Consider the following 26,397-nt stretch of genomic DNA (forward strand, 5'->3'; position numbering starts at 1 on the left):
ATTCAGTCCACAAAGGATTCTGTGAGATGTACTCTAAAAGGTTATAAAAAGGTGGAAATTATTCTTTTGATTGAAAAAATGATAGAGCAACTTTAATGTAAATGTATTATAACATTGTTCCATGTTACTGTAACATTTAAAGAAGTTGAAATATGAATTTACCTTAATAAATATTCTGCTATGTATCTGGATGATTTTTTCATGTTACCCCTCCCACATCTCTGACTACATGTTGAGGAGCAGTGCCAGCCCCTACTCCCAGATCCTCTTGTGACTCACCTACCCTGGACCAGAAGTGACTTCTTGCTCTCTGTATTCTTCTATAGGACTTTCTTTGACTTTCTTTCATACCACTTGCCACTTTCTGTCTTCTATTATGGAAAATAAGTCCAGATCTAGCATCAACTACTCTTGGTGAGCTCCCAGTAAGAAGGGATAGATGACTGTCTTTTTTAACCCTAGAGCACTGCACGTAAATATTTACAATTGTTTCCTAAATGAAAATGTTGTGGGCAAACCAAGCTGTGAAACGTCGCTACATGTATTATTTGTCATTCTCCTCTCATATATTGTCTTGATCAATGGCTGTGTGTGCAGAAGGTACCAACTGTAGAGTAAGTAGCAGTTGCTCTGTAAAGGCCTGTTGTATGGATAGATGGAAGAAAGAGGTCTACACTGAGTTGCAGGCCCATTTCCCAGACACAGCTACTGCATGTCCCGGGACTCCTCATCAGTACGTCTGTTCTCAAGCTCTAATAAACTGTGTAGGAAAGCACTTTGAAACAGTAATAAACTCTTCCAGTACTATATAACCTGCTATTATTTTACCTGTGGACCAAAAAGGGGCCTCATATTAAGCCTGACAAGCTCAGGGGAGATCCATAGAGCAGGCCTTACAAACTTTGAGACTGAAAGTAACCACACAATATAGTCTGAAGATAAAAACTCCTAACTAAAAACAGGTCATGGTGCATAGTCACGTCCTAGGCCTGTAGCTTCCTAGACAAAGGTCAATCTTTACCTTTGAAATTGTCTACTGTCTTTGTGCATCTAAGAAAACATAGCTTTGAAATGTCATATTTTCTTTTCTAGATCCTTCAAGGCATACCCACGGCACCAGAGCAAGAAACCACAGAACCCCTCATTTTTGTGTTGTAGCCCACATACCATCTCTATGAACTGTAAATGTTTTTTACCTTGGTGGGTCCACCCATGTAGAAGAAGTATGTGTCTCTCCTTTTTTTTTTTTTTTTTTTTTTTGACTACTTGCCCTGACTAGCTTTTAGTTAGGCAATTTATTTTTATTTTTAAAGTTATTTATTTATTTGTTTATCTATTTATTTATTTTTAGAGAGAGGGGAAAGGAGAAAGAGAGGAAGAGAAACATCACTGTGTGGTTGCCTCTCACTTGCGCCTCCAACTGGGGACCTGATGTGCAACCTAGTCATGTGCCCTGACTGGGAATCAAACCAGCGACACTTGGCTCGCAGACCGATGCTCAATCCACTGAGCCACAGCAGCTAGGGCTCTCCTTACTTTTTATCCAATCCTACTCCTTTAAATCTATCACTAATGGATTTCATGTAACCCTACTTATGTCTCCTTCTTTGATTCTAATATGTAAAATAAGCTGCAAAACTCCCATTCTCTGGAGAATTTTCTCAATCTGGAGATTTCGCTTCCTGGCAGTTGTCAGCTTGGATCAAATAAAGTCTTACAAGGTTTTTTCTTAGGCTGGAAGTTCTTCTGTCAACATACCCAACACATTTCTTCTGGAGATAGATTCAAAGCAAAATAATTTTATAAAATATTTATAAAACAAAGAAATATAATGCACATATTCTCATCTGGTAATTCATGTTTTGTTAACAGAGTTAACATGATACCTAACAATGTTCGCTAATGCGTCAAGTTGTGTACTATAACTATGTCCTTTATTGTATGACCTTCTTTTCTCTGAAGTTGAAAATAGCATCATTTTTCATTTGCTTACTTTTCTGTGAATCAGCCAAATGTTTCAAGAGATGTTAGACTTCTCAATATCACTGCCCACATGCTCAGGAGTATCAGAATAATCCACTAGGAGCATTTAGAGATCTTGCTTTCAAGCATATCGCCATTTTGGTTTAAATAAACTCATAAAAATTAGAAGACGGAGGAGAAGAAGGAGAAGAATCCACTACAAAGCAATCGAGAATTGTAAATGCGTAAGGCACTGAAACAAATTCCACTATGTTTTCGGAGTCACCTACCCAGTTTTCCACCACCCGGAGCTCCTTGGGCCAGCTGGCGCACTGCCGCGTTTCATCTAGTCCTTACCAACACTCGACAGGTGGGAAAGCTGGAGCGCAGGGAGGCCAAGTGAGCAACCCCCGGGCTTCGCGGCGGAGGACGGAGTGGAGAAGAAAAATGTCACCGTTACCCAAGTCCGGGACCTCAGCCTTCCCGGCTCCGCCCACCCTGCCGCTGCCCCGCCTCGGGTCACGCCCCTTCCGTGGCCCAGGCAGGAGGCCCCACGAATCTTCTCCGGCGGTGGAGGTGTCGGCGTGCTGCGCGGCAATGGCGTCAGGCGGCAGCGATCTGCGCTGTGGCGACGTAGAGGAGGACGCCTCACAGCTCATCTTTCCGAAAGGTGGGCCCTGGGGCTGACCGACCGTACCGCCGTTTGGCGTGGTCGCTGCAGGCCTGTTCTGCCCCGAGCCTGGTCCGAAGCCCGGCGAGTCGCAGGCGCGCGAGGAGGGGCCTGCAGTCTTGTGAGTGCCGAGCGCCTGGCCTGGTGCCTGGAGGAAGGGTGCCTGGGTCCACACTGGCCGTGGGCAGCTCCGGCTGCCTGTTTCGGTAGTTTATTTTCTCTGATACACTGCTGAGTGCTGAAGAGACGTGTCAGAGATAAATAAAGCCGATACTAGTTAAAGTAGGACAGATTTTAACCAGCAATAACATTATTAGGGAGGAGAGCCCAACATGGACTGAACTTAACTTCTATTTGTATAGAGGTGACTGCGTTTTAAAAGCAGAAGGAAGGAATATGGAGGGGCGGTGAGCGGGTACTTAGTCGGGACAGGGAAATGAAAGTTACAAAAATTGGGAGGGTGGGTGGTCCATTTGAAATCCGTTTGGGTTTATCAGCAGGAGCTTGTGAAATTAGGCTCCTACCCTCTCACAACCCGCCTTCTGTTGGCTGGAACAAACAGTAAATTATTTTGGCAGCTCTTAATTTTCATAGGTAAGCGCTTTGAAGGAGCTAGGGTCATCCTTGGGATGCAGCCGTGAATTGTTAGAAATCATGTCAGTTTCATTCAAGCCTTTGTGGGCCAGAGTTGAGGCCTAGTCAGGAAGAGGCTCAGAGGACTCTGGCTATGTTTGGCCAAAGAGAATCTTTGTCATTGGTAGCATGTGAAGCACATTTGCTATCAGGGAACTTCCTCTGTGCAGTGTGATGTCCTTTATTTGTAATTTAGAAACCAAAAAGAGGAAGGTTAAGATTTTAAAATATATCTTGTAGGTACTGAAAAACAAAGTAAATGCGGGGAAACTAACAATACTGTACCCTCCTGATTCAAAAATCATAGTCATTTTTTTACAATAAAAAGTGAAACGCCACACCCTTTCTCCCGAAGGAACCTACTGTAAACAGGTTAGTGCTTGTTCTTCCAAATTAATTTTATGCTACTTATAAATATACACGTATACTTTTTTTTTTTTTTGCAAAATGGAATTATGCTGTAGAAATCATACAGCTTTTAAAAGTTTTGACAGTATATTGTATAGAACTGTCCTATTTTAAGGGGCCAGATAGTACTTAATGGTTGTTCTGTAATACTAGTTATCTATTGATAAGACAGGTTGCTTACAGTTTTTTATTTCATAGACTCAAATGCAATTATTTCCATAGGATAGCTTCACAAAATTTCTTTTTTGCATAATGACAATATACATTTGTTTCCTTTTAAAAATAATAACTAAGAAGGAGATGGTTTCCTTAATTTCATGATAAATTAAGCCGATTTTTTATTTGGGTTTTGTCCAGGTACTTTTTATTTAATGGGTTTTTTTTTAACACCCTGGAAGCACTTGTTTGATAAGATCAGGTAGCATCTGGTACACATGAAAATTGTATTGAATGTGGTATAATTAGATCTTAGATCCTATCAGTCTGTTAATCTAACTTCTCATCTGAGATAGGCATATATAAAATTTATGTATTTTAGAATATATGTAGATATACAGAAACAACATTAAGTACTTAAAAGATAAGAAAAGCCCTTGCCATAGGATGGAAAATAAACAAATGTATGAAATTAATTGTAGGACAGAAAGAATGAAAGAGATGACTGAAAGCTGCTGAGTACATTTTTTTGTTTTTTAAAGAAATGCGTACATACATATTGGGTGAGAACACCTTTTTTTTTTTTAAATCCTCATCTGAGGATCTGTTCATTGAGAGAGAGGGAGGGATAGGTTGCCTCTCATACATGCTGTGACTGGGGCTCGAACCCACAACCTAGTTATGTGTCCTGACCAGGAATTGAACGCTGCAACCTTTTCAGTGAATGGGTTGATGCTCCAACCAATTGAGACGCCCAGTCAGGGCAGCTTCTGAGTACTTGAGTGGTAGTTTTCAAAAACATTTACCCACAAATTAAATTTGCTCTTTATGTGATATAATTAACAGCAACTCTGTTAAAGAAATTAGAAAGTAAGACTTTTTTTCTAAAAAAGGATTGTAATCCAAATCAGTCCCTCCCTCAGCTAAAGAAATCCCCTATTTTTGTACTAGAGAGAAAAATGTTCAGTATAAGAAGACCATCTGAAATTGCCACCCTTATCATAAAATACTGATGGTTGCAATGAAGGATCCCCAAGGAAATTCCCAGATGAAGTACTGGCCAAGGAATTATTTTCCTTCTTACAGGAACAGGGATTAGCGAATTGTGGCTATTGCTCTTAAAATATCTGCAGAGAGGGGTAATAACATGTAGATCCCCTGATCTATTTCCTTTTGTTTTCCGAATAAATTATGTATAGTGTGTGTTGGAGTGTGAGAGACTTCACCTAAAAATGGTTTGCTGTGGTTAACTGTAGGTGGAGGTCTCCGTCCTGACTTTCCATAGTTATAAAGAAGTGTTTGAACCACCTCTTCTCTCCCCATTTATTGATTTCATAACCTGGAAATGCCTCTGTGGTAGGTCTCAGTCACCCCTCTGCTAGGTTCCCCAAGTCACAATTTGACTGCCTTGACCTTTAATTAGCTGAAAAGGGTGAGGCATTGCCCTCAGTGAAGAGTAGGGACAGGTGATTCGATTAGTCTCCTGGAATTTGTTTAGTGCAGAAAGGGAGGCATTTCTAACTTTGGTTGATTTTCCAGAAACCTTAAAACTGTAACAAACTTGGACGTGATGATCAGTAACTCTTGTTTAGCCTTTTAATTTTAATTTTCTAAGGTTGCATTAATGCTACAGCCTAGAAGCTGAGACTGACCCTGTTTAGCTGCTACTGTAGACTTGGTGTCATACTTCCTGATAGTTAATGTATTCTCCACTCATTGTTCTGAGGCAACAGTTTCTTCACCTGTACACTACCTCAGAGGTTTGGACTGGAATTAACTCTGAGGCTCTTCCCTCAAACTATGCTTCCCTCAGGTAGAAAATAGCTTTGGCTTGCCTATTATTCAGTAGCAATGAAAACCCTTCAAATGAAAAGTTTCCTTTTGACAGCCCCCCTCCAAACTCTCTCTCTCTCTCTCTCTCTCTCTCTCTCTCTCTCTCTCTCGTGAAAGGAGAGTGAAGTTACTATCACCTGGCCCAAGAAATGGAAGGCATTAATCTGATGGAGGTATTCATGATTTCCCCAATAGTAAACGGACCTGTGTCACATGTAAATGCTAAATTGCAAGTAACTGGATTTTTCTTAAAATTGCTACCTCTTCATCACTGTGGCATTATAAATGTGACCTCATGTCTGTGGATGGTTTCTACTCTGGGGGAACTCACTGATAAGGGAAAAGCAGACAAAAGCCCGCTCTAAATCTTTATAATAAATATTAGGAACATACATTCCTAATGTGAGAGAAATAATGATCTTCCAAAGGACATAATAGCATTTTAACAATGTCGTCCTGAAAATTGAGCAAAAGGTTGCCATGTATTATGGAAAGGAGGCAAAGTTTTCTTCTTCTCTTTTAAACTTAGTTTTTAAGATTGCTTATATTGCTTACTGGTCAACAGAATTATTTTGAATGAGTATCAAGGGCAAGAGATTTGTGTCATGGTAAATATTTCAGTTAGGTTTAGTTGACAGACTGCCATTGACTATGAAATCTAGAGGGAATGGGTGTTTAGCTGCGAGCTCAATTCCTATTATATAGTAGGTGGTGACCTGGGTGAATAGATTTGTGCAGGTACAAAAATAGAATTTAGGGTACATTATTAATGTGTGCTTCCAAATACTTGGCCCTACCTAACATAATAATTCTTAAAAATGAGAGTTTATTCACAAATCATATATCTGATAAAGGGCTGATAGCCAAAATATATAGGGAACACATACAGCTCAATAAGTAAAAAATGACCCTATCAAAAAAATGACCAGACAGTGCACGCTTTTGCAGCACATAGACTTTTTGATCACGGTATCTCCCCTGCCAGGTAAGTATAGCACATATACTTTTAAAAATGGGGAGAAAGACATTTCTCAAGACATAAGATGGCAAACAAACATGAAAAGATACTCAGCATCACTAATCATCAGGGAAATGCAAATCAAAACCACAATGAGATAACCACCTCTCACCTGTCAGAATGGCCATCATCAATAAATCAACAAATAACCAGTGTTGATGAGGATGTGGAGAAAGGGGGATCCTCATGCACTGTTGGTGGGATTACAAATTGGGGCAGCCACTGTGGAAAACAGCATGGAGATTCCTCAAAAAACTAAAAATAGATCCAGCAATTCCGCTTCTGTGAATTTACCTAAAGAAAGCAAAAACACTAATTTGAAAAGATATATGCACTCCTGTGTTCATTGCAGCTTTATATACAATAGCCAAACTATGGAAGCAACCTATGTGTCCATCAGTAGATAAATGGATAAGGAAGAAGTGATATGTATATACGATGGAATATTACTCAGCCATAAAAATAATGAGATCTTGCCATTTGTGACATGGGTGGACCTAGAGGGTATTGATAGGTGAAGTAAGTTAGATACCGTATAGTTTCACTTAATTGTGGAATCTAAAAAAACCAAACCAAACAAAACCAGACTCAATAGAAACAGAGACTAAAGGGTGGTTACCACAAGGGAGGTGGATGAGGGATGGGTGAAAAGGGGAAAGGGAATATAGTCAACAATGTAGTGATAGATTTGCGTAGTGACAGATGATTACTAGCATTGGTAAGGTAATCACACTGTAAGGTATAAAAATGTCCAATCACTATATTGTACACCTGAAACTAATATAACATACAATATTGTATACCAACTATACTTAAATTTTTTTAAAGTAAAAAATTGAGAGTGTAATATTAGTATTATGAAATAGAAAGATGATGAGCTTATGCAATCTAGAGAGGAATAATTGTTCGTCGTTCCCCATTTTGAAACCAGTAACTGGCCTACTTAGTATAATGGTGCTTTTTTGTTTTTTTTTAAAGATTTTATTTCTTTATTTTTAGAGAGAGGGGAAGGGAGGTAGAGAGGGAGAGCCATCCATCGGTTGCTTCTCATATGCACCCTGACTGGGACCAAACCCACAACCCAGGCATGTGCCCTGACCAGGGATTGAACTGGCAGCCTTTTGTGGGACAGCACCCAGCCACCTGAGCCACACAGGTCAGGGCAATGATGTGTCATTTAATCGCACTCTAGGTTAGGTTCTTTGATATCAGAAACTCTAGCCCAAGTGAGCTTTTTCGTATCATGAACTCCACTGCAGCTCGTGGTATAAAATTGTCAGATATGAAGTCTCAAATGCAAAAATCAACATTTAGAAACTGACTTTGAAGGAATATTTTCAGCTGACATTTACGCTTCTCTCAAATAGAGTTTGAAACAGCTGAGACACTTTTAAATTCAGAAGTTCATATGCTTCTGGAGCACCGAAAGCAACAAAATGAGAGTGCAGAGGACGAACAGGAGCTTTCTGAGGTCTTCATGAAAACTCTCAACTACACAGCTCGTTTCAGTCGTTTCAAAAACAGAGAGACCATCGCCAGTGTCCGTAGGTGAGTGCTAAAAGAAAGTGATTTTTTGTTTTTTTGTTTTTATATATTTTTTATTTTTTAGAGACATCGAAAGGGAGGGAGAAAGAGGGAGAGAAACATTAATCGGTTGCCTCTCGCATGCACCCCAACCGGTGACTGAACCTGCAACCCAGGCATGTGCCCTGACCAGGAATCAATCCGGGACCTTTCACTTTGTAGTCCAATGCCCAACCAACTGAGCCACACCAGTCAGGGCAAGAAAGTTCTTTTATTAGTCCATACTATTGGACATCTGCAGGTAGAATGCTGTTTTGTCACATTCCTCCCCCATCCCTGCCCCACATTATCTGTAGGATTAATGTATGCAAAATAATTTCTTTGTCAAAATTTAAAAATTGCTTATAAGAGCAAAATCCTCTTTTGCCACCTCCCATACCCCATATCCCCGTCATCTCCCTGCAGAGTAATGACTTTTAGTAGTTTATTGTTAGCTCTTCAGATCTTTTTTTGTGCATTTATATATATTCGCCTAGAAAAACAAAAATCATGGTGTTGTTTTTTTTTAATGAAGTGTGCTTATTTATTATTCATCTGAAATGTTTTATAGATTTTTGTAAATGAATAAATGTAAATGAGCATTTTTTCTGAAACTTGACTTTATCTTTATCAAAAAGTAGCCAGCTTTTAGCACTTTTTCCTAAGACAGCGCTTCTCAAATTGGGTTGGATATGCCCTGGGAAACAATGATGTGCTGGGGCATATTGGAGGCCACAGGAAGAGTGGCACATGTTCCTGAAGTATCAGTTTTAATGGATAGTAGTTGATTTAAAACATTTCTACATTAAAGCAAACAGATACAAGCATATTGTGGACTAAAACAAAAAATATATATGAGTTTTTGAATTAAACCATGAGACTTAAAACCTTGCAGTTGCAGAAAGTTGTTCGAGCCTTTGCGCTCAAACCTAGAGGTACTTGTTTGTCCTACTTTGGTGAAAATGTTTTGAGAAGTACTATCCTAAGGAAAAGCAGATGGACAAAAGATGTATGTCATAGTCTTCAGAGAACTGTTTATAATAGCCAAAGGTATAAAAACTGAAACATTCAACATTAATTAAATACATTGTGATAAATCCATCTGATGGACTACTATGCAGTCATTAAAACTTATAATAGAAAATGAAATGAAAAGATGTTCACGGAGTATATGGAGGTGGAAGAGGGTATAAGGGGGATAAGTGATAATGGAAAAAATAAAATAATAGACTATTAAAAGAAAAAAGAGATGTTCCTGTAAAATGTGCAGAAAATGAAGATGATAAAACTATATATATGAAGTATAGTTTGTTCTGAAAACTGTGTATGTATGTAGGAAGAAAAGTTTGGAAGGAACTGTACGGGGAGCTTCCATACAAAACTACAGACTGTTTGGCCTAAAAGATGACTTGAATGAGTGAGGTAGACTTATACATTCATGAATGAAAGGTCTTGATGCTGTAAAAATGTCAGTTCATCCCAAATTAATGTATACATTTGCCATTCTAAATCCTTGAGGGAATTGGGAGAGGCACTGAATAAAATCTTAAATTTGTAAGAACTGTCAAAAATTTTTTAAAAGAAAAATGAAGGGGAATTTGCCCTACAAGATGTTAAAATACATTTAAAAGTGTCAGTAATTAAAATAGTGACACTGGCATAAGAAAAGACAGATCATTGTAACAGAATAGAAAATTCAGAAACAGATTCAAATACAAATGTATTATATTTCATACGAGTTTAATATATGGTAAAGAAGGCACTGTAAATTAGTTAGGAAATATTTTACAACAAACTTTGAATTCTATATTTCACCAAAATAAATTTCTAAGAAATTAAGAACTTCAATGTAAATTATAATGCATGAAAGTGCTGTGTGATAATATGAGTGAATGTATATATTATACTGGCTATGACTAGCAAGACTATTTTTTTTCTTAAAACATTTTATTTTTTTAAAATTTTTGATTTATTTATTGTTTTTCTATTATAGTTGTCCCACTTTTTCTCCCATTGCTCCCCATGACCCAGCTCACCCCTTCTCCTACAGTCATTTCCTACCTCGTACATGTCCATGGGTTATTTATACTAGTTCCTTTACTAAACCCTTCCCCAGCTTACCCCACTTCTCTCCCTCTCCCCATATTTATTTATTTTTAGAAAGGGAGAGAAATATTGATGTGAGAGAGAAACATCAATTGGTTGTCTTTCAAAGTGCCCAGACTGGGGACTGAACCGCAACCTAGGCATATGCCCTGACCAGGAATCGAACTGGAGATCTTCCACTTTGTGGGATGATGCTCCAACCAACTGAGCCACACTTGTCAGGGCTGGTTGATATGACTTTTAAATGTGGGGAAATTTGCTTGACTCTAGTTGAACGTAAGCTTTTGTGAAGGCAGGGACTTGGTCGTATTCATCATTGTGTCAGTCTCATGGAAGGCACTAAATAATTAGTTGGATAAGTAAATGAATTTACATAAATATCTTAAAATTTTCCTTTTACAATAAAGTGCCATGTGTAAAATATAAGTATAAACACATTAGGAAAGGGTTGATACGCTTAGATGATACCCAGCTCGTAAAAGCGGACTTAGTCTCTAATGGCTTGATTTATATCAGAATTTCAAATTTCAGTCTAATTCACATGAAATAATGGTCTTCAAGGAAATCAAAGAAATGGTATAATAGCTAAGTAGGTTTTAAGAGATTAAAAAGAATAGGAAACATAGTGTAACAAGAAGGGGAAATGTGCACTGTCATTTATTGCTGACAGAAGTATATATTGACAAAGCCCTTTTAGGGCACAGTCTCTCAGAAGCCTTCCAGTCAATTATATCCTTTGAATAATTCTACTTCCAGGAATTTATTTTTAAAACACACAGTACTCAACTGCACTAAAAGTATGCATTTATAATAATGTTCAAAAAGCATTGGAAGCCCTGGCTGCTGTGGCTCAGTGGATTGAGCGTCGGCCTGCGAGCCAAGCATCACTGGTTTGATTCCCAGTCAGGGCACATGACTAGGTTGCACGTCAGGTCCCCAGTTGGGGGCGCGAGTGAGAGGCAACCACACAGTGATGTTTCTCACCCTCTCTTTCTCCTTTCCCCTCTCTCTAAAAATAAAATAAACAAATTAATTAAAAAAAAAAAAAGATAAATTGATTAAAAAAAAAATAAAGAATGGCACGGTTTTCTTCTTTCTTAAAAAAAAAGTATTGGTCCTCTTGGGCTCTCGGGCTCTCGTGGGCTCCCTCCATGTGGCTTGGAGGAGCAGGTCTCTCCAGGCTGCTTTAAGAAGAGGCTCTTGCCATGCGGTTTTGAGAACAGGAGAGATCCACGTGGTTTGCAGGAAGAAGGCAGTTTTCAAGGAGGCTGAGAATCCAGGCGCTCCTGCATTGAGAGCTGGAGGGCACCACAGCACAGAAAGGACCTCCCCAATCAGATTGAGTGATTGGCAGCTACTGGTAAAGCTGAACTGTGCCTAGGAAGTAGGGAAACGGTGTTTCTGACTTTCCTAAGACTGGACAATTCTTTTCCTTTTCACCAAAAAAAAAAAAAAAAAACGCATTGGAAACAACTGAAATGTTCAATAACAGGAAATTTGATGTATAAATTATGGCACAACTTCAGCGGAATGTGCTGCTCAAGGTAGTTATGTGTGTACTAACATGGGAAACAGTTACTGTACTGTTGAGTGAAAAATGGCCAGTTTTAGAATAACATTTGTTTTGATTCCATTTGTTTTAAAAATATATAAATAGATGAAGGGTAGGGGATCTCCATGAAAATCTTAACACAGGTTATTTCTGTTGGATTTCAGGTTCTCTTCACCTTATTGATAACTTTTTGGTATTGTTTGTAAATGAGCATGTGCTCAATTTACAACATTGTGAACATTTTCCCATCTAACTAAGTTTACTGTATTTTCTTTACAAAATAATATAGCTTTAAGTGACAAAGTTACAAAACAATGTGTGAGCTTATATTCTAAAACATAGAAAAATATTTAGAATGATATACCAAGATGTTTAGTTGGTAATATGGGTAGTTTTTGTTTTTTTTTTTTGGACATTTCTGCATTTTCTAAATTTTGTACAGTAACAAATATGCTGGTAATAAAGTGATAAATACAGTAAGTGTTATTTCTAAATAGATAATTAAAGTTTTCTCTGAAACCACATTTACCCTGATGAGCTCTATTTTAAGAGGTAGAGGGGTTGTAAATCCAAGATATGATTTGCATTGACATTGTTCTTTTATACAGTTTGGCATTTAAAATAAGGTGCAGTTTACACATTTATCTGTACAAAGGAAAGTATGCCTTTATTTATTTATTTATTTATAAAATAAATTTAAAAGAATTCCTCCAAGTTAAATACCTAATAGATTGGACACGTCTAATATTATGTGTTTTACATAACATTAATACAAAGGAATCAAGGAAGAGTGTTAGAAAGAGCAGAGAATAACAAAATAAATTCCTGGGAGAAAGGTTGTAGTATAGTCCTTGAGGCATATTGTGGTTTTTCAGAAGTTATAGGAGCAGGGCTTCTCTGCCTAAAGTGCTCTCTTCACGTTGGTCGTCTCTGCCCGATTTTGTTGTAACTTCCATTCTCCAGGAATAGGAACAGGAAGTGATTTGAAAGGGGGATTTTACAACAGCCCTAACCATAATAGAAAGATTACAAATTGCTTTCTTTACTTTTTCTCTTCCTTGCTACATTTGATCTCACTTTTCCTATTCATAAATTCTTTGATTTTTGTTTTCTTTTGTTTTGATTTTCTTCCTAATGATCAGCCTGTTGCTTCAGAAGAAGCTTCATAAGTTTGAGTTGGCCTGTTTGGCCAATCTTTGTCCAGAGACTGCTGAGGAATCCAAGGCTCTGATCCCAAGGTTAGTATGGGTTATGATAAGTTCTATGTGTATTGGATATATTCCTACAAGTAAACTTACTATGTCTAAAAAGTGTGTGCATTTAAAATCAGGATAGATAAAACATTGAATGGGGGCATTTTTTAACAGTGTGAGAATGATGATTTTGTAGCATACCAACTGTTAACCAAAAATGTGGAACAGCTAAAGCTCATACACTCATGATAGTTTGCAAATTAGTATAGTCACTTTAGAGAGCAACTTTGCTACATCTAATAAAGTTAAAGATGAATATGCCCAAATGACCCCCAAATTTCCTCCTGGATACATGCTCTGGAGCCACTCATATACTTTTTTTTTTTCCTAAAGATTTTATTTATTTTCAAAGAAAAGGAGAGAAACATGATGTGTGGGAGCAACATCAGTCAGTTGCCTCTCACACGCCCCCAGTTGGGGACCTGGCCTGCAACCCAGGCATGTGCCCTGACTGAGAATTGAACTGGCAACCTTTTGGTTCGCAGGCTGGCACTCAATCTACTGAGCCACATCAGCCAGGACTCATATACTTTTTTTTCTTTTTTTTAAATTTATTTTTAGAGAGAGGGGAAGGTAGATAGAAAGGGAGGGAAACATTGATGTGAGAGAAACATGGATCAGTTGCTTGCCTGGGACCAGGCCCACAACCCTGACCAGGAATTGAACCAGCAACCTTTTGCTTTGTGGGACAACACCCAACCAACTGAGCCATGCCAGCCAGGGCCCAGTCATATACTTTAAAAGGAAACACATATTCCAGTGTCTATTGCTGCATTGTTAGTGATAGCAAAAACATGATAACAATCTGTCAATCAACAAGAGACTGGACAAATAAATCATTATATAGTCATACAGTGTTGATTATATAGTGGTGAAAAAATTAATGAACTAGAACAGCATGGAATAATGTCAATAAAAGCTGGAATGAATTTTCAGCAAAAAAAAATTGCAGAAAGACACACAGTACGATGCCATTTCTTATAAAGTTTAAAAACTCCATATTGCTTATAGATATATTTTACACATATATAGTAATTATAAAAACATGTATAGGAATGATAAATACCAAATGTAGGATAATAGTTACTTCTGGGAAAGGGAGGTGAAGGTGTTAGGATGGGGGAGTATGCATAGTCATTGGTTTGTTCCTATTATGTTCATTAAATCTAAATAAAGTAGGGATAACTGTTAAGATTTTTTCTATACCTTTTATATGTTTGAAATACTTCATAATGTTTTTAAAGGGAAAGGCAAGAAATAAATATAGTTGAAAGGTAAAAGTGTCAGTGTCTAGGGGTAAATGGAGAGGTGGGCAGCTGGTGCTCAAATATTGGCAAGCATTAAAAATGAGTGTGAATGTCATTTGCTAAGACACACTCTTTTTTTGATTTTCTCCTTGTAGCCTGGAGGGGCGTTTTGAAGATGAAGAACTACAGCAGATTCTTGATGATATTCAGACCAAGCGCAGCTTTCAATATTAATCTCCAAACGTCACTCTACTACTTAGGAAACCACATCCCCAGCATGGCACCACTGTCCCCCAGCATTTGGGGCCAACTTGCACAAAAGACACTTGGGCTTTTGGATACAACCACCCAGCTTGGTCTCGGTCCGGGCTGCTATTTCAGACTTAACTGTTAGGTCACGATGACCATGTAATCTCAGAGAGGCCTTGCAGTGGTTGCTTGTGGCTTCCTGAGCTTGCCTCTGGAAAGGGTGAGGTGCGGTGATATGCATATAAACTGTGCTGTTGACTACCTCATACCATGGTTTTTGGCCCTGTGTTATTTTTCATTTCTAATATTTTATGTTTTGATTTCAATGTGTTTATAGTTTATGAAACTACAACAACATATAAAACTGGTATGGGGAACAACAGTCTTATCTAAATGCTCATCTACTGAGCATAATAAATGCAAAAGGAAGAATCAAACCATACCTGTATCATTGTCTGAAATTCTTGAAAATAGGATGGTAGTAGACTGTGGAGAGCCTGGGCATTATTGTGCTTAACACAGGAGACAGGGAAGAAGCTCACTGGAAAGCAGTCACAACTGAGGATAAGTGCTAAGTATTGTGGGGCCTAGAGCCTTGGGGTAAATGGGTACTTTGCCTTTTTTCTTGCACTGTTGCAGAATGTAGTTATGTAGTAAGTGATCCTAAAGTACTTTGTCACTCCCAAATTAAGATTTTTTTCCTTCATAGGGCAAACGTGAAGGTCTGAACACTTTGAAGTCTTCTTTTATGTAGCCTCCCATCCAAACCTCTGGCTTGCTGCTTGGCAACAGCTGTTACCAGGTGGGGGTGATTTGGAAGGAGGGACCCTGCCCTTTCCTGAGTCAGTACAGTGAAGTCACTCAGTCTGACACGAGTTGGAGAAAACATTTAAATAGTTGAACATCCTAGCTTTGATTTTTATGAAGGGAAATATATCTGTTTTCTTCACAATTTGGATTTTTTTTTTTAGCACTTGTTCCAAATGAATTCAAGTTGGCTCTAAGATCAAGATAGTAAGGCAAAAATAAAATATTCCTATTTTTATAAATTCTTTCAATTTCTGAAATGACATAGTTCTGTCACCAGAATTCTTATTAATATTTGAAGGAAATGACAGTTATTCCTTAATTTTAAAAAAATTGAAGTAAATAGTGTTTTATCCTTGGGCAACTTCTCTGAGACTCATCAGTGTTCTCAGTTGTGAAATGTGGATAATAGTATTATCCACATACTATTAGACACTATTATCTACTCCATTAATTTTGGTGTTGAGAAAATATTAAAAGCAGCCTATAGGTATTATGCTCAGTAGATGAACATGTGTACATAGGTAATAAATCAATTTGCTTCATAGAAATTAGTGGAAGAATTTGGGAGCATATCAACTGGTGATGGTATCTGTCTATGAAAACAAACAAAATTGCTTTTTCCCTAAGTCTTCAGAATTATGTTTTAACAGAAGCAGTTACATGTGCAGGTGTAACAGAACCCCTGGGCTGCTCCGATTGAAACAGAACCCACAAGCTGTTTAGTTAGGGGCCCGATTGCCCGCCGCCAAAATTATAACTCTCAATACCAGAGTTTGGTGAAAAGAAAAAGAATTGTTTATTTAACAGTTATATAGATTTAGATTATTTGCGGATTTCTGTGTTAAGTCTTATGTTCTTTAAAACACCCATAAACACATATCCTTGCCTCCCCCCTACCAAACCTGGCCAGTCTTAGGAAGGTCAGAAACACCGTTTCCCTACTTTCCAAACACAGTTCAGCTTTACCAGCAGCTGCCAATCACTCAATTTTGATTGGGGAGATCCTTTCTGTGCTGTGGTGCCCTCCAGCTCTCAATGCAGAACCACCTGGATTCTCAGCCTCCTTGTAAACTGCCTTCTTCCTGCAAACTGCAGGAGAGCCTCTTCTTAAAGCAGCCTGGAGAGCCCCCTCCTCCAAGCCACATGGAGGGAGCCAGCGAGCTAAAATGTCCGCAGCTGCTTATATATCCCTTACTGCATCCTCTGATGCAGTGGGTGTTGCAACCAGTTCTGACCATTCACAGAACACTGGGCAGGCTCTGTAGGCTCCTTCCGTACCATCCCACAGTCCAAGACCCCTTCCACCTTCCTGAGCCTTGGAAATTTCAAAGCAGATCTTTGTGCAACAAAGTTTCCAGCCACTAGTCCCAGGCATGCAAAGGCATCCTGAAAGCTGCTTCCTTTTCCATATCTCCCAGCCGCAAACTTTGGGGTTTATTTTGGACTCCCCTGTTTCTGTAACACAGATTGGCACCAAGCAGTAGACTAGAAAGAACAGACCTGGAAAGCAGACCTGCATTACAGCCTGGGTGTATCTGGCAAGAGCAGTACAGTTGCACTGTCTTCACTGTTGTGCCCTTGGTGTGCCAGGAGTCTGTAAGCTATATGAGAGTAGGAAAGTATAGAAAGTGCCAGGAAAAGGGGCACTAATTAATGGTAGTAAGAAGCAGGCTTTTAAAAATATACTAGGGAATTACTCGTAAAAGCCACCTCATGCTATGTTCTAGATTCAAAACCTCGTGAACACATTCTGCTGGACATTGTTTTCTGCAGTCATGGCAGCAGTTCTCCGTTTCATCATCAGGAGACCCTGCAGAATCTTTCATCGTGAGAGACATTGTTAGGCCTACTGTACTATGTTTACAAAAGCAGAATTCGGGGCACATTGAAACAAAACAAAAAGATAACATGCTGTCTAACCCTCACGTCACCAGAAAGCTACCAGAAGAAACTTCTGAAAACTCTAGTCATTCTGGTTTTATTGAAATTTACTAAACTTTAAGCTCAAAAAGCATTACTGGAGGGACCTGAGCACAAGTCATTTTTTTAACATTAATTGTTTAAGCTTACTTATAAAACCATTGAAGCCTACATAAAGATTTGTATGTGAATAATCAGTGTAGCATTGTCAGAAACAATCCAAACGCCCACAGACTGAATAAATGTGATATATATTTTTTCAACTTTTTATTATGAAAAATTCTAAACACACAAAACATGTACATTGATCACCTATGTGTTCATCTGCTACATTTAACATAATATTTTCTTTATCTGTATTGTATTTTTGCTGCAAAGCATTTGAAAGCAACTTGACACTTCATTGAAATAGTTAAACATGTTTTTCAAAATTGACTTTCCTCTCTAAGCAGTATTGGACTTAAGAACATTGACAAGAATTTTCAGGTATTTAATATTTAGTTCATATTCAGTTGTCCCCTGGGAAGAGTTTTGGGCCAAAATTCAGTTACCATATTGGTATAATTTAGTAGTATAAAAGCAATTATCACTAAGGGTCTAAAATGACAATTGACTTGTGAAAAATATTGAAGAAATACATGTGGTCACTCCCCTCAAGTTGCTGTAAGGAGCTCTGGGCAAAATACTTGTATACAACCCCATGCTGAAAGAAGGGCCTAGATAGATGGCAGGCCCAAAGTAGATCTTGATCACCAATGTGTCTGCATGTGGCTCTCGGTTTCTTCATTGGTGGGAGGGCAGTTTGGGACTAAATGGGCAGAATGATGAATGGTGACAGCAGAGTTGAGGCAGGTCTGCTGAATGTCACCAAACATGGAGTAACGTTCAGACTTGAGTTATGTGGTGCCTCATTTCCCTTTGCACAGTACTTATAAATGTTGAGTAAAAACACAGCCCCGTTTTCAGAAGGGTCAATATAAAGCTGCAAGGAGAGCAAGAATGTACCCCCCCAAATAAAAAGAGATGGGGTTGAGGTAGTGGAGAAACAGCTCAGAAGATAACCTGGGAATTTTGAAAGACAAAGCAAAGTGCCTGATAGAACAAATGTTCTGTATTTGCGCTGCTCAATATGGTAGCTGATAGCCACATGTAGCTGTTGAGCACTTGAGGCTAGCATGACAGGAACTGAATTTAAAACGTTAAAAGTTTAAGTGTTTGAATGTACCTAGCGGCTACAGCACAGCTCTTAGCTCCCAAGACAAATGTCCTGGAGACCATTGAAATCAAAGGGGATTTCAGCAACATTAACACTGTTCACAAGAGCAGCAGTAATAACAGGTGACCATTAATCAAAATTTGGTCCCCAAATTTCTGAAGTATAAAGTTGCATATCACTTTCTATACATCTCTGAATTCAGTTTTTCTAATACAAGTTGTTTTTTCAAATCTGCCTCTTCTCTGCTAATGCTCATAGACAAAATTTTGAAAGTTGTTTTAAGGAAACATTTGGAAATAGTGAAAAAATGAATACCTCATCTTTTAATGAGAACCTATTTCCTACTTAATTTGGCCTTTCAGTAAGCTGATAACTTGAATGTTGAATTTAAGTCAAAAACCCTACACCAAGATTGTGGGTTCTAGCCCTGCTTAGGGCACATAGAAGAATCAACCAATGAATATATAAATAAGTGAAACAACAAATCGATGTCTCTCTCAAATCAATAAATTTAAGAAAAACACACCCAAAATTTATCACCTTTAAGGCTTTCAATATTTATATTTTATAATTCTTATAAACGTGGGCCAGGCACAGGATACTTTCAGATTCAGGGACTGAATCAGACTAACCTCTATCACTTGAGCCATATTAACACCAGCCTGTGGCCATGCATATCCTAAATTCATAATCCTTAAACTTAACAGTTCTCCATGTTCAAAGGTAATTGAAGTTGTGAGATATTTGAAAAACAATACTTTCTACACAGCAATGGAAGAAATAAAGATGGAAAGATATGATTATGTACAAATTAAAAATTGTAAAATCACTAAAAAGACAGTCAACAAACTGATAAAATTTATAGCAAAGAAGACAGGCAAAGAAAAGGTGAAAATATTTATTTTATAAAAAACCTTCTAAAATAAATTTTAACATATTGACCCCAATTTTAAAAAGGTCAAAGGATATGGACAAAAATTACATCCAGTTACCAGTTGAACCTAATTAGTTTTCAAAGATTTAAAATGAGGTGACATTTTTCTTAAAAAGCTAAATTTAATGAGCATATTGCCATTTAAAATGATTTTGTTTATTCATTTTTAGAGGGAGGGTAAGGGAGAGAGAAAGAACAGGAGAGAAACATCAATGAGTGGTTGCTTCTTGTGCACCCCCAACTGGGGACCTTGCCCACACCCAGGCACGTGCCCTGACTGGGAATCAAACCAGAGACCCTTTGGATCACAGGCTGGCACTCAATCCACTGAGCCATACCAGCCAGAGCAATAAAGAATTAAAAATAAAAAGAAATATAGCCCTAGCTCAGTGGATTGAGCACTGTCCTGCAAATGAACCAAAGGTCACTGGTTCAGTTCCTGGTCAGGGCCCATGACAGTTGTGGGCCAGGTCCCTGCTTGGGTGTGTGGGAGTGGCAAGTGGTCAATGTTTCTCCCATATATAGATGTTTCCCTTTCTCCCTTCCTCTAAAAATAAAAATTTTAAAAATAATTTTTAAAAAAGAAATATAATTTACATACCATAAAGTTCACTCATTTAAGCTGTACAAAATAATGGTCTTTAGTATATTTATAGAGTTGTGCAACCAGCACAACAATCTTAGAACATTCCATCACTCCAAAAGGCAACCTTGTTCTCATTAACAATTACTTCCCATCACTCCCCACATCCACACTCCTCAGCCCTATCCATTGAGTTTGGTTTTTCTTTTCTTCAATAACTACAGTTTTCAATTTCATCATTTTCATTGTGGTGTTTTCCAAATCAGTCTCATTTTTTTCATAGTGTCTTCATCATGATTTCTATTGCTTTTATAATTTTAAATGTATTTTTATACTCTTTTTTTTTCAAACGATAAGATTATCTAAGTTTTTGGTGTATGTTCTTCATTTGTTCTGTAATGATTTTGGTTTTTAATGGGGATTTCTTTTCCTGTGGAAATGTGCCTGCATTGTAGAAGTGTCTCTACAGAGGGGTGTGCACTTCTCCCAGGCCTGTAAGTTTCAGTGGCCTGGGAATATTTTTTACAATAATTTGTCATCATAGGGATTACTACATCATATGAGCAGTGTAAGTTTGAATTCAAATCCACAGGTGGCACAAGTTTCAGGCTTTGATTTCTCAGAGATTTCCTTTTACTAAGAGCCATGGATAGTGACAAGCATCCTTGTCTTCCTGGGCCTCTGGGTGGAGGAGCCCACCTTTCACTGAAGGAAGAGCCCTTCAAGTTCCTGGCTTTACTTGGGGCTCAATGCTAACTTCCTGTGTTCTCAGCCCTAGCATCCCACTTGAAAGATAAACTGAAGCCTCTAGCCAGTCAGACCTGACACCACCTCTCTGACTCCAGCCAAGGTTTCTGTAGCATCATTTTGAACTTGGCCATTCTGGTTTTCAGTTCCCAATTTGTTTCTTGCCCGTTGGAGATTTCCCTTGCTTTCCTGGAAGCTCAGTTGTACATTAGCCTCATATGTGTGTGTGTATGTGTGGTAATTGTGATGGTTGTGATGGTAGTAACAGGCATATTCTATCAATACAGTATTGCTAGGATTTGTATCATAAAGAGTTTAGTCTGCACTGATGCACCAGACAGCAGGCATATGAGCATAAGTGAAATAATTTCCCCTCCTAACCATCCCTTCCGCAGTTCTGCTTCAACAGACTCCAAGAGATTCCCGACACCAAGCAGTGTTGCCTGTCCTGAGCAGAGCATGATGCTCTCTGTTTACAAGGCCTGTCCCTCTGCTCCACTTGATAGATGGTTTCTAGTTCTTCAAGACTCTGCTTAGCCCTGACTGGCGTGGTTCAGTGGGTTGAGTGTCATCTTGCAAACTGAAAGGTCTCTGGTTGATTTCTGGTCAGAGCACATTCCTGGGTTGCAGGCCAGGTCGCTGGTTGGGGGAGTGTGGGAGGCAGCCAATAGATGTTTCTCTTGATCCTTGATGTTTCAAATTAAGAAAAAAAAAAAAAAGACTGCTTAGCCTTTTCTCTGTCCAACTCCATTAAACTTCCTGCAGATTTAATTGTTTATGCTCTCCACTTGCATCTCAGCCACATTTCACTTTGCTTTTGTTAGTTGAATAAATATATATTGAACACCTAATGGGTCTTTGGGACACTATTCCAGGCTCCAAGGATACAGAGGTGAGCAAGACCAACAAGATTCTTTCAGGAAGTTCACAGTCTAATAAGGGGAAATAATGACGTAAACAAGATAATTTCCAGTAGTGATGAATGCATGAAGAAAACAGGTAGCAACTGAATGAATAAGAGGACTACTTTCGGTTGGCTTCTCTGAGGTGGCCTAAATGAATGACAGCCCCGTTAAGCCTGGAGTAGAACCTGTAGATCAGAGAATACGAAATGTAATGTCCCTTAGGTGGGAAAGAGCTTGGGGGAAGCAAGGATAGTAGTACTGAAGGGAAGGATGGTCGGAAGCTATACAGGGGAACAACTATGGAAAAGGAGCAGGTAGGGAATATGAGGGGTCAGGGAAGTCTCTTTCTGAGATGGAAAATGCTTGTGCATGTTCATCTATTAGTGAAAATGATCCGGGAAGCTGAGACATTTAGTATGTGGGAGAGAGGAAACTTCAGGAACAAAGAAGAGAAGAAATGGGATCAGTTAGCTAAGTGGAGAGGCAGGATAGGAGCAGAGACCATTTGTTTTAGTAGGAAAAGCAGAGACTGTGGACACAAAGGGCATGCATGTAGGCTAATCAGATTTGGTTCTGCAAAGACAAGTGTCACAGGGTTCATTTAATGACAGATATCCCTTGTATCTAGTGGGCCCAACTATCCTTTATCCACAGAGCATGTTCTCATTTTATGAAATATCTGTGTTTCCAAGCTTTAGTACAGAACATTTCACAATTTTGACAGTGCTAGTGCAATAAGCAGGTTGTTACTGGAAAGTGCGATTTTAGAGAAGAGAGGTATGAAATAGTCATTTTGGAGAGTGGGAGGATGAATGAACAGGGGAAATGTAGACACATTGCAAAGCCTGGAGGCTAACTAACTATATGAATCTATTAGAAGTGCTAGAAGCCCAACAAAAGTAAAAAAAGAAGTTATTGAAAGAAAATTGAACTTCCAAACCTTAGGGCAGGAATGTAGGAGCAAGTGGAACCAGGCACACAAATGCCATGTGTCTTCTTTTAGTCTCTACTTGTCTCTTTAAATTAACTTCACCCTCTCATCACTGCCTACCTTTTTCCATAGAGCAAGAATAGGCTTCTCACTGCTCCCAAGTTTCATTATCTTGACGTTGTGCCACCTGAAGACTGGGTCAGGCTATCTTGAAACCAGATTTAGAAATCACAGGAAGAACTTTGAACAGTCTATTTTGTGTCTGGTGCCCACATGGGGTTGTGGCTGTAGAGATGGCAGCTATAAAAACATTGCAGCTTTCTGAGGAACTACATGGTCAGAGGGGCAAGCAAATGGAAGTGGTGTTTCCAGATGAGGGAGGAGGTTTCTGGGAGGTTTGTATAAATGAAAGTATCCCCTCAAATAGATCAACTACCATAAAAATGTTTATACTCTAACCTAATGATTGCATTTCTGAAAATTACCTTCTATACCAAGTATCTTGAATACAGAAAAAGTTCTATATCCATAGCTGATTCTCACTCTTTCCAATAGAGAAATGACATAACATGTTACGATCACTTGTTCATGGAATATTACTAACCTATTAAATAGGTGAGCTTTGTTCAGAAATTAAATGGTTTACAACCAAAATGTTTTAATTTGTATGGACCTTGAGGACATTATGCTAAGTGAAATAAGTTAGAGAAAGACAAATACAGTTATGATCTCAGTTATATGTGGAATCTAAAAATATAGCAAACTCCACCCTGGCTGGTGTGGCTCAGTGGATTGAACGTCAGTCAGTCTGTGATCCAAAAGGTCACTGGTTCAGTTCCCAGTGAGGGCACATGCGTGTGTTGCGGGCCAGGTCCCAGGTTGGGGGTATGCAAGAGCCAGCTCATCGATGTTTCTCTCACACAGTGATGTATCTCTCCCTCTCTTTCTCCCTCCCTTACCCTATCTCTAAAAATAAATAAATAAAATCTTTTTAAAATAAAAATTTAAAAAATTAAAAAGAAAAAGAAAAAAGACATTCCTAGAAACAGGACACAGACTGGTGTTTGCCAGAAGTGAGGGATTTGGGTAGAGGATGGAGAAAATGGGTGAGGGTGTTCAAAAGGTACAAACTGACAGTTATAAGTCCTTGGGATATAATGTACAATATGGTTACTACAGTTAATATATTTAAAAGTTGCTAACAGAGTAGATCTTAAAAGTTCACAGCCCTGGAAAAAAATTGTACAGTATTAAATGTTAGTTAAATCTGGAAAAATATATAAAACTTTATATAGAGAATATATAAAATACAAACTGGAAAAATGTATAAAACTTAACCATTTTTTGATTTGACTTAAAGTCGTCGGCGGCGGCGGCGGCGGCAGCCGTCCGTCTCGAGAGACGATGGTGTAGCTTCTTAAGAGTCTATCTGCACCGCCGAGAATAGTTGTGCAGTCCGACTCGGGAGTGACACGGTATCTGTCTCCTCCCGTGTTGAATCGACATCTTGCGATGACGCTGGAGTGTCCTCTCCAGTGAAGCTGAAGCTACAGAGCCTGGGCAGGGTGATATGGAGGGTCTGCTGTTGCCCATGCAGCAGACCCCCCCTCTCTTCGCAGCTGAAGGGTCCGAGGGAAAGACGGAGTCAATACAGCTTGGCTTCAGGTGCGCCGCAGGAGTTGCCGGTGTTGACTACAACGTCAAACCGCCTTAGGGACTCCGGCTCCGATTTTCCGTCGGGGTTTACTCCCTTAGCCTTTCCCCTGAAGAGGTATGCCGCAAGGCAGCGGAGGTTTTTTGGAGTCAGAGTTTTCCTTCTCTGATGTGCCCTGACTGGAAGATCGAACCAGCGACACTTAGCTCGCGGGCCGACGCTCAATCCACTGAGCCAAACCAGCCAGGGTTTTGACTTAAAGTAAATATTAGATATTTGAGTAAACATAAAAGAGATAAACATTTGTATTATCTAAAGGGACATTTGAAAACTGAACTTGCTTTCTAATCAAGTTCAGTTTACTTCAGTTTGAACAGGAAAGTGCCAAATACCCACCTGTCCTTCCACTTATGGACATATGGACTCTGGATGCTTATCTCATGCTAGGGATGGGCTGCCCTGGATAGAGAGAAGCAACTGGCCTCAGCTATACCAAGGGCTCCCAAGAAAGCTTCAGCATAGTTTCAACACCTCTTCTTTCTGGGCCAGTCCACTCTTGTCCTTCCTCGTTACGCACTTCAAGGGAAGCCATAGCTCTTCCATCTAGAACTTCTAGTTCTCAACATCTCTGTTTTGCGTTTCAGGGTCAGATGAAGAGGCTAGCAGTTCTACATGCCTCTGTGAAATGTAGAAACAAAAGCATATCAATATATCCTGTTCTTGGATAAAAATGGCTGGTTTATTTATTGTTTTAAAAATGTTTATTTATTTTGAGAGAGAGGGGAAAGGAGAAAGAGAGAAACATCAATTGGCTGTCTGTGGTATGGGTCTTACCGGGGCCTGTCCCCAAATGCAGGCACGTGCCCTGACTGGGAACTGCACCCAGGACTTTTTGCTTTGCAGGACGACACCCAACTAATTGAGCCACACCAGTCACACACACACAAAAGGGCTGGTTTAAATCATCGTTGTCATTGTTGCTTACCTCCCTCTCTAAGATTGTAGGGAGTTAGCTTTTGGACAAACTGGGGGTCTAGTCAGAACAAAACTTTTCAGAAAGTTATATCTTCCAATTTCTAATTCTCCTTAAGCAGAGTTGGCTTTCAAAATATTTAACAACCCAGGGGCCATTGGCCTTAGTGTTGTCAGATATTAACCTTCTAATTCCCAAATCATGGTGATGTTCTGGGGATATGGGGATGGTCATAGGTTCCTTATGGAAGTTGTTCAATATTTTTGTAGCTGGGATGGCCCTGGGGTGCTCCCCAGCTGAATCTTTCTTCTCCCTTTTAAAAAATATTTTACTTATTTTTAGAGAGAGGGGAAGGGAGGGAGGGAGGGAAAGAAATATCAATATGTGGCTGCCTTTCACTCATCCCCACCTGGGGACCTAGCCTATAGCCCAAGCACGTGCCCTGCCTGACTGGGAATTGAACCGGTGACTCTTTGGTTCAATCCACTGAGCCACACCAGCTCACTCTCTTTATTTCATTGTACATGCACGCATACACAAGCAGGTGTTTTAACTTCCAGGCCTATCTGCATTCAAAATAGAGGAGTGAGGGCAGACTGTCATTGAGCCCAGGTGTTTGTGGCTGGGCACTGTTAAATGTTTTATGTATCTCATTGAAACTTCAACACAACTGTTGGGAAAATTTTTAAAACACTCTAAGACAGGCCCTTATGTTCTTATGCCCTCTAATGCTCTTATAACCTCAATATCTGATTATTCATTCAACACATTTTATTGAGTACCCCCCATGTAGACTGACATTAAAAAAGTAGATCAAGATGAGAAAATTCTAGGTCTCTTTGAGCTGACATTCTAGTTAAGGGGGTGCAGAGTAGAGACAGATAAGAAAAAGCAGCTAAGGGGATTAGTCTAGGGACGTGTGCTATATTAGAGATGGTACTTGGGGATAGGTTCTTTGAGGAGCTTATTTTTGAGCTGCCAAGGGTAGGAAAACCTAGCAGGGAAAGGAGTTCCAGATCAGAAGAAAGTATTCTGAATACAAGGACATGGGTGGCGGGGAGGGATATGGGTGCA

General features: G+C 39.1%; 1 protein-coding gene across 1 annotated transcript; it reads left to right on the top strand.

Moving 5' to 3' along the window:
- The first annotated feature begins 2,484 nt into the window (after positions 1-2,484).
- POLR2D (RNA polymerase II subunit D) lies at positions 2,485-15,092 on the top strand. Its single transcript, XM_090278922.1, has 4 exons — positions 2,485-2,632; positions 8,048-8,228; positions 13,044-13,139; positions 14,557-15,092. The coding sequence occupies exons 1-4, from the start codon at positions 2,560-2,562 to the stop codon at positions 14,633-14,635; spliced, it is 429 nt and encodes a 142-aa protein (XP_090135048.1). The 5' UTR covers positions 2,485-2,559; the 3' UTR covers positions 14,636-15,092.
- The last annotated feature ends 11,305 nt before the right edge of the window (positions 15,093-26,397 follow it).

This window comes from Furipterus horrens, unplaced genomic scaffold (assembly GCF_987537825.1).
Source record: "Furipterus horrens unplaced genomic scaffold, mFurHor1.1.pri manual_scaffold_1, whole genome shotgun sequence".
NCBI classification, from domain to species: Eukaryota; Metazoa; Chordata; class Mammalia; order Chiroptera; family Furipteridae; genus Furipterus; species Furipterus horrens.